The sequence below is a fragment of the Lontra canadensis genome, unplaced genomic scaffold (assembly GCF_010015895.1).
Source record: "Lontra canadensis isolate GAN:19392208 unplaced genomic scaffold, GSC_riverotter_1.0 scaffold13, whole genome shotgun sequence".
NCBI classification, from domain to species: domain Eukaryota; kingdom Metazoa; phylum Chordata; class Mammalia; order Carnivora; family Mustelidae; genus Lontra; species Lontra canadensis.
In genome coordinates this window covers 11,885,400-11,901,288 of record NW_022631007.1, presented here as the reverse complement: position 1 = coordinate 11,901,288, position 15,889 = coordinate 11,885,400, and the positions used below count along the sequence as shown (strand labels likewise).

The 15,889-nt window shown below is 47.0% G+C and overlaps 1 protein-coding gene across 1 annotated transcript in view; it reads right to left on the bottom strand.

Annotated features, from left to right (window-relative positions):
- Positions 1-5,258: 5,258 nt before the first annotated feature.
- Positions 5,259-15,889, bottom strand: part of EFHD1 (EF-hand domain family member D1) — a 41,285-nt gene continuing 30,654 nt past the window's right edge. Inside the window, exon 4 of the mRNA XM_032857511.1 lies at positions 5,259-6,569. Coding sequence (XP_032713402.1) covers positions 6,435-6,569 — 135 coding nt within the window. The 3' untranslated portion in view covers positions 5,259-6,434. The remainder of the gene's footprint in view (positions 6,570-15,889) is intronic.

Sequence of the window (15,889 nt, the reverse complement as noted above, 5' to 3'; positions counted from 1 at the left end):
GTCCTCCACATGTTTTAAATGACTCCCTAGCTGTGTTCATTTACATGTCTGTACCATAATACACTTAATCGATCCCTTGCTTATAGACATCCTGATTGTTTCCAGCAGTTTTGCTATGACAAGCAAGGCAGTAATGAGTATCGCTCTAAATACACCCTTGCTTGGGCACCTGGGTGGTTCCATTGGTTAGGAATCTACCTTCCGCTCAGGTCACGATCCCAGGGTCTTGGGAGTGAGCCACACATAGTACTCCCTGCTCGGTTAGGAGCCCGCTTCTCCCTCTCCCCCTGCTTGTGCTCTCTCTCTTTCTCTCTCTGTGTCAAGTAAAAAAATAAATAAAATATATTTTTTTAAAAAGTTGTATACCCTACCGACTGAGCCACCTAGGCACCCCCAGAGTGTGACTTCTGAAACTAGGTTTTTGGGGTTTTTTTTAAGATTAATTTTATTTACTTATTTATTTGACAGATAGAGAGGGCACAAGCAAGGGGAGCTGCGGGCAGAGGGAGAAACAGGCTCTCTGTGGAGCAGGGAACCCGATGTGGGGCTCGATCCCAGGACCTTGGGGTCATAACCCGAGCTGAAGGCAGATGCTCAACCAAATGAGCCCCCAGGCGCCCCTGAAGCTAGAGGTTTTTTGTGTTTTGTTTTTTTTAAAAGGCTTTATTTATTTGACATATAGACAGCAAGAGAGGAAACACAAACCATGGGAGAGGGAGAGGGAGAAGAAGGCTTCTGGCTGAGCAGGGAGCCCAATGTGGGACTCGATCCCATGACCCTGGGATCATGACCTGAGCCAAGACAATGTGGCTTATCTCTGGTCTCTTGTATCACCTGTTTGAGGAAGGCCAGCTGCCATGTTGTGAGGACACTCAAACAGCCCGGTGGAGAGGTTCATGTAGCAAGTGACTCAGTCCTCTGGCCAACAGGTAGCAGCATCTTGGGAACCGTATGATGGAGCCCCCTCGAAAGGGGATCCTCCAGCCCCTCGTGAGACTTCGGATGACTGCCCCTCCCACTGATGTTTTGCAGCCTCAAGAGAGACGCTGAGCTCGAACCACCTGGTAAACTGCCTCTGAATTCCTGACCCTCAGAGACTGCATGAGATCGTAAATGTTAATTACTGTGTTAAGCTACTAAGTTATGGAATGATTCATTAAAGCAAAGATAAATACAATTTTAAGGTTTTTTTAAAGATTTATTTATTTATTTATTTGACAGAGAGAGAGAGAGAGAGAGAGAGCGCACAAGTATGCAGAGCAGCAGGCAGAGAGAGAGAGAGAGAGAAGCAGATAACATGCGGCCTGATTCCAGGACGCTGGGATCATGACCTGAGCTGAGGGCAGACAGTTCACTGACTGAGCCACCCAGGTGCTCCTAAAATTTTCAGTGTTAACAGTCTACCAAATTGCCTTTCAAGAAGGCGAGCAGCTGTGCACCTCTACCAATCCCATGAGACAGAGTATGGAAAATGACTGGTTTCAGGAAGGATGCAGGGGAGGGGAAACTGACCCCTGAAAAGGTCTATCCTTAGCACTTCCCTAAGTTGTAGAACCCTAAGTTGCCCCCCAGGACCCCTCACCAGCACAGGACCCTGGGGATGTCTATGGAACCACTGTTGCTATAATTCAGCCCAGCAGGCAGAGATGTGGCCAGAATCTGGTCTGGTGGGCAGGCAAGGTCAGCAGGCAGAAATCTGAGCAGGGGCAAGGCCACAGATGTCGGGTCATGTGATCCAACAATCCAGCCTGGAGGGCTCAGCAAGTGGCAGCTGCAGGGGGCGTGGCAGGTGAGCAGGAATCTCCCTGGGCTGGTGGGATCAGGAGCCTCAAAAGAACAGAGAATCGAGAAAGAGGGCACTTGCACTTGGGGCCAAGGCAGCAACCAGAACTGGGCACCCTGGCCTGGGATCCTTTGCCCAAGACTCAGGAGGAAACAGGATTGCAGTTGTATGAGGTGGAAGATAGAGAGGGAGCCAATCACGTCCTGGGCACTGATAAGTACAAGGCTTGGAATCGGCCAGGTCAATGATCATCATCTGGGTTTTACAGGGGGAGGACTGAGGATCAGAGAAGCTAAACTACTAGCTTCCATCTGACTCCAAATCCCATTATGTCACACAGCCCCCAGGGCAGAGGCAGAACTGGTTTGTTGATTTGTTGGTTTCCCTATTGCTCAGTCAAAGGAGGGCCTTTGGGGAGTAGACTCATCACTTTTCCATTGAGAAGGATGTCCCCACCATCTCCACTATCCTCACTTTCAGAGCTCTTCCCTCAGGCCAGGCTCCCAGGTCAGGGTGTGTAGAAGGTCCCTGAATCGGTGATAGAGGTCCTCCTTACCCATCTCTGCTGCGACAAACCCGCTTTGTCCTTGTGAAACAAATGGGCAGAGGAGCCTGTCACAGGCCGGGCAGCATGCTAGGTCTACCTCGGTGGGTAAGGCAGAGTTCCTGTCCTTCAAGTTCATTGTCCAAAGAGAAAGAGAAGTGAAGAGAAGGGTATTGCATAATGTCATAAAGAGTACACTAGGGAAAAATGAAACAAACCCCAGGGGGCATCTCACCTAGCCTGGGCCATCAGGAAAGCTTCCTGAAGATAATCCCTGAGCTGAGTCATCAACAATGAGTCCTTTGCCAGGGGAAGGGAGGGAGGGAGTGCCAGGTGGAGGAAATAGTCGTGCATAGCTCAGGAACCCCACTTTCTAGGAACCACTAGGTATCCTGTGTACGTGGAGAGCGGTTTGGAAGGAGGGATGGGAGGGAGGAGGGGTAGCGATGGGACAGGACAGGTGAGTAGGGACTAGATCCCAAAAGTGGGGGAAGCAAAAATTGAAGCAAAGATGTTAGAAACCAATGTTATCCTAACTGCAGAGTGGCCCGTCTGGGCAAATGGGGGCAGGGCAAGCAGCCAGGAGGCCATGGCAGAGACCCAGAACAAAAACCAATGAAGGCCATGGTCATGGCCACAGAGGGGAAGAGTGGGAGCTGTGGGCGAGAGGCATGAAGAGAACAACATCTAGAGAACTCTGTGATCAAGGTGGGGCAAATAAGTCCTACCCCTGGTCTCCAGCTACCTGGTCCAATTATATGTCCTTTTTTTTTTTAAGATTTTATTTATTTATTTGACAGAGAGAGAGAGTGAGAGAGCGAGAGCAGGAACACAAGCAGGGGGAGTGGGAGAGGGAGAAGCCCACCTCCCGAGGATCAGGGAGCCAGATGTGGGGCTCAATCCCAGGACCCTGGGAACATGACCTGAGCCGAAGGCAGACGCCCAACGACTGAGCCACCAAGCGCCCCTTATTTGTTCTTTTTGTCTTCAGTTCTTCTCTGTTACATTTTCTATCATTTGCAGTCACAAGTGTTTAGCTCTTGCATGGGCCTAGCTGTCCAGAAAGCCAATGGATGTTTGAAGTAATTATACTGAACCGGGACTCGATCACCAGTACCCTGAGATCATACCTGAGCTGAAGGCAATCACTCAACCCACTGAGCCACCCAGGCGCAGTTTCAGATTTGCAGAACTTGGGAGAAAGTAAACTTCCCATATATCTCTCTCCCTGCACCTCCCCCTTCCCATAACTAACACCTGGCATTAGTGTGCTATGTTTGTTACAGCTGGTGTGACTGTAATAATATCTTATCATCAAGTGAAACCCATAGTTTATATTAGGGCATGCTTTTTAGTGTTGTGCATTGTGTTTTGACAAATGTGTAACAACCTCTACAGGATCACTACAGGACCACTAAAATCCCCCGTGTTCTATCTATTCATCCTGCCCCCTTTCCCTCTCAAGCAGACTTTTTTTTTTAAGATTTTATTTATTTATTTGACAGAGATGACAAGAAGGCAGAGAGGCAGTCAGAGAGAGGAAGGGAAGCAGGGTCCCCGCCGAGTGGAGAGCCCAACGTGGGGCTTGATCCCAGGACCCCGGGATCATGACCTGAGCCAAAGGCAGAGGCTTTAACCCACTGGACCACCCAGGCGTCCCTCAAACAGACTTTTTAACTTCAGTTTTCGTAGTTTCCTTTTCCAGATGTCATAGTTGGAATCATACCATGTGTAAACTTCCCAGACTGGCTTCTTTCACTTAGCACTATGCATTTTAAGTTTCCTCCATCGTTCTGTGACTTGACAGCTCAGTTTTTTTCATTGCTAGTATTTCTTTTCACGTCTGAATTAATATCTCGTTGTACTGATGGACCAGATTATCCATTCACCTACTGGAAAGCATTTTGGCTGCTCCCAAGTTTTAAGAAATAGCTGCTAGAAACATTCATGCGCAGGCTTTTGTGTAGACAGAGAAAGGTTCTCAGCTTGTTTGAGAAAATGCCAAGAAGCACGCTTCCTGGATTGTTATGGTCAGAGTGTCTCCATCTCTTTTTCGTGTCCACTTCCTCGGGTAGGGAGGCTGGAGGGTGACCCTACCTGCAAAAATGATGCCAAAGAATCATAGGTCTTGGTTTTGGGCAAAAACCGCAATGATGGGGCGCGTGGGTGGCTCAGTGGGTTAAAGCCTCTGCCTTTGGCTCAGGTCATGATCCCAGGGTCCTGGGATTGAGCCCCACATCAGGCTCTCTGCTCAGCAGGGAGCCTCCTTCCCTTCCTCTCTCTCTGCCTGCCTCTCTGCCTACTTGTGATCTCTGTCCATCAAATAAATAAATAAAATCTTTTAAAAAAAATGCAGTGATCCTCCCTGGGGAGCCATGGGTGCTGTCTTCGGAGAGAGGTTCTTACTCAGGTCCCTAAATGCCCCAGAATCTACATAGGAAGGTGGGAGGGCTCACTGGCCCTCATCAGAGTTTCAAGGGGTCTAGGAAGCAAGAGAAATTAAGCTTCAGATTTTACCTGTGGCTGAGAGAGTCGGCTGAAGAGCGGCAGGCTCATAACCTCAGAACGTAGAATGCCCCTGAGGAAAGCTGACCCTCTAGTTACCACTCCTTTTCTCCTTTTTAAAAAAGATTTTATTATTTATTTGTCAGAGGGAGCGAGCGAGTGATTGAACAGAGAGCACAAGCGGGGGAAGTGGCAGGCAGAGGGAGAAGTAGGCTCCCCACTGAGCAAGGAGCCCGAAGAATCCCAGGACCCTGGGATCATGACCTGAGCAGGAGGCAGATGCTTAACCCCCTGAGCCACCCAGGCATCCCTCTATAACTCTACTTCCAGGAGTTGGTGTCAAACAGGAGCCTGGGCTGGATGTGGCCCCTGCAAAAAGTGCCCTCCTCTCTCCCTCCAAGTCGAAGAAGACTAGAAGCACATAGCTGTGATGGTAAAGTCCACTTGCACAGTTTATTTAAAAAGAGACAGCTGTAAAGTAGAAATGCAGATGTTTTCCCGTGGTAAAGACAGCAGTTAAAAAGGAGAAGTAATAAATATGACGCTAGGAAGTATTTGTAAAAATACAGCAAAACCCTGGTATTTGTGAGCCATCCCAAAAACACCTAACATGAAAATTTGCACTGGGGGTAAGAACAGCATCACCTCAACATCTTGGGAGCAAAAGTTGGAAACTGGCCAGATGAGGACGGTCATGACCTTGGGGATTTTGAAAAGCTCTGGATTTGTCACTTGGGAATGTAGGGGTCTGCTGGATTAGAATTTGCATAGTCAGACTTAACAGGGATTCTTCTACGCATTAATATCACTTCTGATTATTTTCTTATTCTTACAGGTAAGTTGCACAGTATTTAAGAGTACAAGGAAAGGCTGAAATGAGAAGACATGAAGGGAGGGGGACTGAAGAGGGTGGGTGCGTGGGGAATGCTAAGAGACAGGAGAAAGGTGATAGGAAGGAACAGAATATTCTATTTTTCTACTGTTTTGTCAGCTCAGCAGCATGCCACTCCCCCTGTTGAAGAGGGGACAAGCAGTGGTCCAGCCTGGCTTGCCTTCAACCTCACCATCATCAAAAGACAGAAGATGCAAAAGCAACTGGCAGAATCAGGCTCAGAATGGAAACAGAGAAGTTGATAAGAAACAAAGCGAGGGTCAGGGGGACCCAGAGAGGAGAGGGGCAGAGAATCACCCAAGAAAATGGGGGCAACATTAACATCAGAGCCCTCCAGGGACTATCTCCTCTGAGGACCATCAAAGAAAGAAATATCTGCACAAATTAACACTCTCTGATGCAGAGCGGCAAAGGGACAAGGAAAAAGTACAAACTGCCAAGTAGAGGCACATTCTGGCTACATAGGAAGGAGGGCAGGAAAGAGAAGCAAGGGGGCCAGTTGGCTCATCCCAGGACCCTGGGACCCTGTGGGAGCCCCTCTCACACAGGGAGGAGAGCCTCCCCTGCCCCCCCATGAGGCTGCGGAGTTTACACTGGGTGGTGGGTGTGGAGGCTGGGTAGGGGTGGGAGCGGCAGGGGTGAGGGTGCCCAGCCAGCTCTCTCAGGGGCATCTGTGAGGCACTGTGTAGATGGAGGTGAAGGTTACTTGACTATGTGCTGAAAGCAGCCTTGAGCTCCCGGAAGGCAGCTTGGCGGAGCCTCCTCTTCTCCTCCTCCCGCTTCCGCTCATCTTGCTCAGCTTTTAGCTCAGCCTCAAACTTACTGGCACAGGACAAAGCTTGGACCTGCAGAGAAATGGCAAAAACAAACCAACAGACTGAGGGAGAGGAGGAGAAACTTGGGAGATGGAGCAGCTCATCTAACAGAACTCAAGTTGGCTAAAGCCGTGCGACACGGGAACCCAGTCTTGCTGAAGGGCAGGACCCCGTCATCCCCCAGAGCAAAGACTTGTCTTCACAAGTTCGCCCAATCCACTACTGACGATGCCATCCTTCATCTGCCCCTGTGTTATACACATGGTTCTACCTGCCAGGGCTGGTCTTTCTACTTCACTTCTTTTCCAGGACACTGTTTCATATCCTGCCTATTACCCACTCCTATGTCAACCTTACATTTCACAATAATACTGTTTTGTTCTACGGGGAGAAAACAAAAACCAAAACTAATGAACTCCCTGCTGGGATTCTGATTCCAACTGCCTCATTCTGCCAGTGGCAAATGGATACCTTTACAATAGATCAATCATTCTGAATTGACTTCCGAGTATTATGTGCTTTGGGGGATGTTGTGAATGGGATTTGGTGCCAATTCTTTAAACCTTTTATCTGTAATAATATCATTATCAGATACATGCATCTTAAAACCCTGTATTCTGGAACTGATTCCTCCCCGCCCCCCACTAGTGTCTCATCAATTTGGTAAAATTCCCAAACACGCTGGGTGTGCACGTTATTTTGGTAAAGATTGCCAAATTGCTCTCCAAAGTAACTGTTCCAATTTACACCCCCACCATCATGGAATGTTGAGTACTCATTTCCCCACAGCCTCGCCAACGTTTATCAGTAACCTTTTTCCTGTTTGCCAATCTGATAGGGAAAAAAACCCACAAACCTGGCACCTTCTTTTATTTCCTTTTTGCTGAATTACCCCTATCCCTGGGGTTTCCCACTTCTCCATTCTTTACAAATTTAGACTTAGTCCCTTGTTACATATTTTTCAGTTACTTAGTCTTTTGCTTGTCTAACTTCAAGGTTATCTGAGGCCATGGGAATATTTAAAATTTTGATATCATCAAAATCTTCAACCACTTCCATTTTGGCTTTTGTCTATCTCTCCCTCTAAGCAGGCTCCACACCCAAGGTGGGGCTTGAACTCACGACCCCAAGAACAAGAGTCTCATGTTCTACTAACGGAGCCAGCCAGGCTCCCTAAGGCTTTTCTCTTTAAGTCATGTTTAAGGTCTTCTATATTCCAGGGCTCTAAACCCATTTTCCTCTCCTATTTTTCTGGTTTTATTTTCCCATTCAGCTCTTAAAGTCACCTATGCTGTATGTTAGTGAAGGAATATTATCAATTAGAAGGATTTTATCTCATTTTCCTAAGTGGAGAGCCAATTTTCTCAATGTCCTTTTACCGAATAGTCCATCATTTTCCCACTGATTTGAAAATTATCTTTTTATGTACTAAATTCCCACATGAAGAAGGTCTGTTTTTACTGTTTTCTATCCTGTTCCACTGATTTCATTCCTGCACCTGCACTACATTATTTAATATTACTGTTTACAGAATGCCTTGATATTGAGGAAAATATCCCATTACGTTGACTAAGCACATTCTTTTCATATTTTTATTTTTTTAAAAGATTAATGTATCTTTTAAGAGATGTATTTATTTGAGAGAGAGAGAATGTAACCATGCACGTGAGTGGGGAGGAGGGGCAGAGGGAGAGGGGAAGCAAGACTCCCCAACTCCCTATCCGCCCCCAGCACAGAGCTCAATGCAGGCCTATCCACAGCCTGGAGGTCACGACCTCAGCTGAAATCAAGTGTAGGATGCTCAACCAACTGAGCCACCCAGGCACCTCTATTTATTTTTTTTAAGTAGGTCCATGCCCAGCATGGATGGAGCCCAACATGGAGCCTGAACTCATGACCCTGAGATCAAGACCTGAGCTGAGATCAAGAGTCAGATGCTTAACTGTCTCCATCCAGGTGCCCCTCTTTTCGTATTTTTAAATGTCTTATTATGAATGAGTATTTTTTTTTTATAAGATTTTGTTTATTTATTTGACAGAGACAAAGAGAGAGATCACAAGTAGGCAGAGTCACAGGGGTTGGGGGCGGGGTAGGGGGTTGGGAAGCAGGCTCCCTGCTGAGCAGAGACCCCCCCCCCCATGCGGGGCTCAATCCCAGGACCCTGAGATCATGACTTGAGCCGAACGAAGGCAGAGGCTTAACCCACTGAGCCACCCAGGCACCCAATGAATATTAAGCTTACCAAATGTTTTGAAATGTTTCACTGAAAATGATCACATTTTTCATATTTGATACCGATGACATTTTTAAAACTTATCCCTGCAGTCTTAACATAAACTTCAAATGTATTAAGGTCCCCACAGCTATATTCATTAAATTAATATTCTTTCTGATGTGTTTTTATCTGATGTTATCAGAATCATGATGGCTTTAGAGAATGAATGTGATACAATCTTTCTCAGTATGTTTTAACTAGTTTGTGACATTGAAAAGAATGTGTAACATTGAAGAATTAATCCCTAAATTCCCCAGCATTTAACTGGGGTTTTCTTGGGGGGGGGGGTCAGGGGAGTCAACCTACTAAATGTTTTTACAATTCATCACATTGTCCACACATTATCTCAAATTAATAAAAAAAAAAAAATTTTTCCTCTTCATTGATTTTTTATGATTTTAAAATAATTTTGTCCTACCCCCCCCCTTTTTTTTTTTTTTTTTTTTTTTTAAATTTTAGGTAGGCTCCAAGGCCAACACGGGCTTGATCCCTGTAACCTACAGTTCCATATTCTACGGACTGAGCCAGCAGGGCACCCAGATCTCTCACTATTTTTAACTAGCATGTTCCTGGGTCCACCATCTTTTCTCCATCATGAGCTTTGACGTTCGGGTATCTTCTTGTATGCTCTACTTCTCTGCCAATGCAGCTGAGATTTACCTATTTCCAACAATGCTCTTTATCCTATCCTCTCTGGTTTTCTTTTTTTTTTTTTTTTTTTTTAAAGATTTTATTTATTTATTTGCCAGAGAGAGAGAGGGAGAGAGAGCGAGCACAGGCAGACAGAATGGCAGGCAGAGACAGAGGGAGAAGCAGGCTCCCTGCCGAGCAAGGAGCCCGATGTGGGACTCGATCCCAGGACGCTGGGATCATGACCTGAGCCGAAGGCAGCTGCTTAACCAACTGAGCCACCCAGGCATCCCTCCTCTCTGGTTTTCAATCCATTACCTCCTTGGTGACACAATGCAGAGTCTCACATCTCAATGAAAAATAGTAACATCCCTTCCTACATTCTCCCTGCACTGCACAGGGGTCTGTGTCTGAACACAGGATACCTCTGAAAGTATCAACCGCATAGGGGTAGGGACTAGGAAATTATGTTTTCCAAATTTCCCAGGTATTTCGTAAGCACTTGAGGCCCTGCTCTGTCTCTTCCAGCTCCCTACACTGGAGTCACTAGAAGACAGATTTAATTGCCTACAGTAGAGCTCGGCTCACGCTGACTCTCGTTAACCACTGTCCCTGGATTCAGGCTTAAAACTTGGACCTCAGGTCCCTTTGTCTAGCTCTGACACCTCTCCCTCCTTCACCTTTATTTATTTATTTTTTCCTTGTTTGGTTTTCAGGAATTTTACGAGCTGGCTGTTAAGTATTAAAAGTTAAAAAAAAAAAAACTAGAAGTTAAATTATATAAATCTATAATTAGATTAGAAAAAAGAGAAATACATATTACAAAGTCATTGCTTCCTAACCATCGTGCTACATTTTACGCTTTCTGTTTTGGAGGTTGTCTGTTTCTGTTCCAGCTCTAAGGTGGGAAACTTACTGGATGATGCTAATTACAAATCCACCTTTGGCAACATCTTGTTGGAAGCTTGAAAGCAACCCCCCCCCCCAGGGGTATTTACACCTTGGAACCCAACAAAGTGCTACAAAGCAGGGTTTGATTTATTGTTTCATTCACAATCTTTTCTTAAGAAAGTATTGGGAATGTTAAAAATGTAGATTAAGCTAAAAAAATGTGTAGTATCTGTAGCCTTTATACTATGAACAGCTCCAGAGAATTTTACGGAATATTTTTCTAGTACTTGAAAACTATTACCAAATTTGGCAAGGGGGGCACCTGGGTGGCTTAGGTGGTAAGCATCTGCCTTTGGCTCAGGTCATGATCCCAGGGTCCTGGGATCGAGCCCCACATCAGGCTCCCTGCTCAGTGGGGAGCCTGCTTCTCCCTCTCCCTCTGCTCCCCCAACCCATGCGCTCTCTCTTCTCTCTCTCAAATAAGTAAATAAAATATTTTAAAAAATTCGGCAAAAAAGTTGCTCACATCATTGAGGAATGAATGAAATTGAGTTTCATTCACTTTTTCTTATGAATTAAGTTAAACAAAGTATCAACCAACACTCATGTTGGACCTAGATTCTTCTGTCAGTTGCAACCGTAGGCTGGCAACAGATACAGAGCCCAGAAAAAATTAAGGAACCATTCTTTGATAATCAAGACCATGTGGAATTTATAATAAAAGTAGTGTACACTTTATTATTTGCAAATTGTGTGCTATCTATCCTTTATATCATTAAAATTTATAAAAACATATGGATATATGTATATGCATACTCTGTTCAGAGAGCCAGTTGCTAAACATTCACCAACAAACCACTGTCACTGTCTAAGCCTCAGTGTTCTCATCTGCAGAGTGGGATGCCACCACCTCTCCCCCTCCCATGTGTTAGATAAGATATGAACCTAAGGTCCACCTGCCCACTACTGCTGGCTAGGTCAGAGGGGGAGGGGCCTTTGCAACTCCCTCACTTGGGGTCCTTGTTCTCCACTATAAAAGCTACCTCTTGGGGTGCCTGGGTGGCTCAGTCAGTTAAGCATCTGCCTTCAGCTCAGGTCATGATCTCAGGGTCCTAGATTCGAGCCCTGCTTATTAGCACGGGGAGTTTGCTTCTCCCTCTCCCTCTGCCCCTCCCCTTGCTTGTGCTCTCTCACTTTCCCTCTCAAATAAATACAATCTTTAAAAAAAAAAAAAAGTTGGGATGCCTGGGTGGCTCAGTTGTTAAGCATCTGCCTTTAGCTCAGGTCATGATCTCAGAGTCCTGGATTCAAGCCCCGCATCAGCCTCCCTGCTCAGCAGGGAGCCTGCTTCTCCCTCTGCCTGCTGCTCTCCCTCTGCTTGTGCTCTCTCTTTGGCAAATAAATAAATAAAATATTTTTTTTAAAAAGTCTCCTTGATTCTATGGTCTGTGAGTGCTGTCTCGCCAATCACCCCACTCTGTGTCTTCATCATGTTTCCTTCTCTGGGGACCACTTCCCTGGGTTCTAAAAGCATCTGTCTACTCTAGGTTAAAAACAAAAATAAAAACAAAAGTTCTTCTCTGATTCCAAGCTACCATTCCCACTTTGTCTAGACCTCCGCTGCCAGCCGTCTACACAGAAAAGTCAAGCTGTTTCTCCCCAGTTCCCACTCACCTTTTATCCTACTGCCATCTGCCCTCCACCAAGGAACCTGCTCTCTCAAAAGTCTCCAATGACCCACTTGCCAGAGCCAACACCCCCCCCCCCCCGCCTCATCTGACTTCACCTCTTCCTGAAAGTGCTCCTGTCCTCCAAAATGGCATTTTTTTCCTGGGTTTCCTTGTTATCTCTGCTCACTTCCTTCCCCCACAGTCTCCTCTAATTCTCGAGGTGGTACTTGGATTTTGTGAAGGCAGCCCCTCTTGTCTGTGTGGTCGGGCATCCGTGAAGCGTTCATTTCCCCCTTCTCTCCTCCTCCAAGACATTCCCCTGGAGCACGACCTAAGGGTCTGTGGAGACGGACCCACCCTGACTCCAGAAGAAAGCCCAGTCAGGGTAATGGTATCCCAGCTCTTGTCAGTGCTCGGTTTGGCAAGGGACATGAGTGAAAAGATCACTCCACGACCCTCAATATCTAGCATCCCTATTCTTCCTAGCAGCAGAATTATAATCAGACACGTGGGTCCCTAGGAAGAAAGGCATTTTGGACTCTCCTATGCAGGTGTGACCAAGTTCCGTCCCACAGGACACGAATGAGACTCTACAACAAACACTGTGCCCTCCATTTTCTTCTTTTTTAAATTTATTTAAGCGATCTCTACACCAACATGGAGCTCCAACTGATGACCCTGAAATCAAAAGTCACATGATCTTCTTACTGAGCCAGGAAGGCGCCCCCATGGTGTCCTTCAAATCAAAGTGCCTGCCATCCCCTTCCTCAAACCACTCCCACAGGAGGGGTGTGTCCCTGTCTCTATTTTTAAAATATCATCAACCCCTCTCTACACAGCTCCACAAGCCTCATTCTGGAGAAATATTTTTTAAAATATTTTATTTATTTGACAGAGAGAAAGAGAGAGATCACAAGAAGGCAAAGACGTAGGTGGAGAGAGGGGGAAGGAGGCTTCCCGTTGAACAAGGAGCCCAATGCGGGGATCGATTCCAGGACCCCGAGATCATGACCTGAGCCAAAGGCAGAGGCTTTAACCCACTGAGCCACCCAGGCGCCCCCTGGTGGAACATCTTACTATTCACCTCCCAGCACGCACTCATTCATACTGAGACTGCTAGTTAGTTCCTTTGGAATCTTCCCCAGCCCCACTCGCTACCCTCAACGGACCTACATTTCTCCGGACATCTGTGGAAGCCTCCCTGACTCCAGCCTCTCCCCAGTGCCCAGCACTGGTTAGGCAGAGGCCCCTGGAGGGCCCCCCACACCTGCCGCCATGGTTCCCCGGCAAGGCTGCACAGAGCCCATCATGCTCCACGTTTTCTGGGCCCTACCCTGGGAAATCCCAAGTAGGTCTTGCGGGGTGGGAGGAGAGGAGACCCGAGAAGCTGGTCTGCAGATTTTTCTGGTCTGGTGGTCAGCAGGCTGGAGAGGCCTAACCTTCAGGGGAGACCAGAGCTCTCCGTGCATCTGGATCCCGTATGGACTGGGGGCCAGCCTCCCAACATTTGTTACCCTCCATGCCTTGGAGCCTTTGTGCTTGTGTTCCCACGGCAGGAACGCCTTCCCCTCCTTGATTACAAGGTGAATCCCCATTCATCTCTGAACATCTGTCACCAATGTCAGCTCCTCATGGCCCTCTCCCAAATCTGAGTGATGATTCCCTCGACTCGTCATTCATGCAAACATTTATTGAGGGCCATTACGTGCCAGGTCTGTAATTACAAAGATAACACACCCATTCTGCCTTTGAGTCTGGGTTGCAGAGGCAGACAGACAAGTTCAAAACATTTCATTGCTATTCTTTTCATCTTTTCTCTTCTTTATAAAATTGTGCACGCACCTTATAAAACATTCCAAAAATATAAAAAAGCAGTCCCTTGGTCAGTCATAGCTATTACTAATACTCAGATATGTAATTAGCCAGGTTGGATTTAGTATTTAACAAAATTGGGTTGTAAACATAATGTTCTGCTTCCTTTGTTTCGTACATCTGTCCACACTCAGAGTGTGCAAACGGGCGGGCGTGCCACCAGGGACTCGATTCCCTGATAATGGAAGCTTTGGTTGATTCCAACTTTTCTCTATTGATGCTGTATAAAATCCCTGTGACACATCTACGTTTATTTGCATGAGTGCCTCTAAGGGATAGAATCCTAGGGGCAGAATCCCAGAAATAAATGATACAAAGCATTTACAGCCAGCCCCAAACTGCTGTCCGTAAAGCTGGGACCATTTCTACACTCTCACCAAAAATGTCTGAGAATAGGGGAGGAGCAGAGGGAAGGGGAGAGAGAGGATCTCAAGCAGGCTCCATGCCTATCAGGACCTGAGGCGAACTCAAGAGTCAGACGCTTAAACGCCTGAGCCACCCAGGCACCCCTTGAACAGATAAATTGTAGTACCACTTCTATTCGTAGTAGAGACACACAGAAGAGGGTGGACTTTCTCAAGAAAAGCAGCCAAACTCTGCTCCTTCCACACTTTAACATGAAAAGGAATAGAGTTTTCTAGAAATGGGCCTTTGGGTTGGGTATTTCAGGGAAAGGAAGCAGCAGGTACTAGGCCCCAGGGGTGAAAAGGCATGGTAGCACTGAAGAAATGTGCTTGGGCGGCGAGGAAGGCCAGAACAAGGATCAGAGTCGGGTCATAAGATCCTTCATGGTTTCCAGAGACTTTGTGCAGACTTTTAACAAGAGCACAGTTTGCTGAGCTGCAGCAGTGGCCCAAAAAGTGTCATGCTAAACTTGGGTCTCAATGTCAGGCCCCTGCCCATGGCCATCACCCAAAGATCTCTAAGTGTTGGCTTATCGGGCGATGACTAGAGAGGACCCATCCTTCCAGAACCCATCTATCCCTCCTCTCTATTCCCTCTCTTTCAAGGCTGAGAGTTTGTTTTCCTCATGAGACTATGTGCGCCGTCTTGGGGAAGGCAAAAAGTTCTGTCTACTAGCTCCTTGTGAAGGAGCTGTATTTCCAGAGTTTACTGTGCCTGGCATCCCCAGGGCTGTGTTGAATCAATGCTAAGTTATGAAGGAAGGGCCAAACCAGTTTCAGGATTGGACACAGAATGCTGGCATTGAAGATGCCATGAGTGGCTGGCCTATCCCAAGTCCTCAGATGATAGCAGGAGGAACTCGGGTGTCAGGGGTTCACCATGACTCACAGTCTGCATACTGGCAGAATGATGACTGACCCTGTCTCCAAGCAGCATCACGGGATGCAAGGAGCCAGTCCTACTCAGGGTTGAGCACGGCCAGGATGGTTGCCAGGCACACTGCGTTTCTGGGCAAGCTCCTGAAATAAGCCATTACTCCCCAAGAGGCTGGCTTCCATCTGGGATGGGAGGGAGTCCCAACAGCTCCTATCACGTACCCAGTGCTCTCAGTGAGCCAGGCACTCGCTAAACACTTTTTTTTTTTTTTTAAAGATTTGATTTATTTGAGGGAGAATGTGAGCGTGAACACGGAGAGTTAAAAAAGGAGAGGGAGAAGCAGACTTCCCACTGAGCAGAGAGCCTGACCTGGGGCTCGATCCCAGACAAAGGCAGATGCCTAACCGACTGAGCCACCCAGGTGCCCCTAAACACTTTCTAAATGTGAGCTCATTTAATCCTCGTGGTCATGCTGTTATCGCCTCCACTGTACAGATGAGAAAACTGAGACACAGAGTGGTAAAAGGGTCAGTGGAGGAGGCAGGACCTGACCCCAGGCAGCCCTCCCCACTGCACCATTCTGGCTGACCGGAGATTTGGAAGGCTCTCTGATTTCTCTTTCTGCAGGTGTGCTCTGGGGAAATGAAAATGACAGCGCCCAGCCAGGGGTAGGCTCTCTGTAAGTGTCTGATGACAGGATGAACGTGTGAATGAATGGAAGCAGCCAAAAA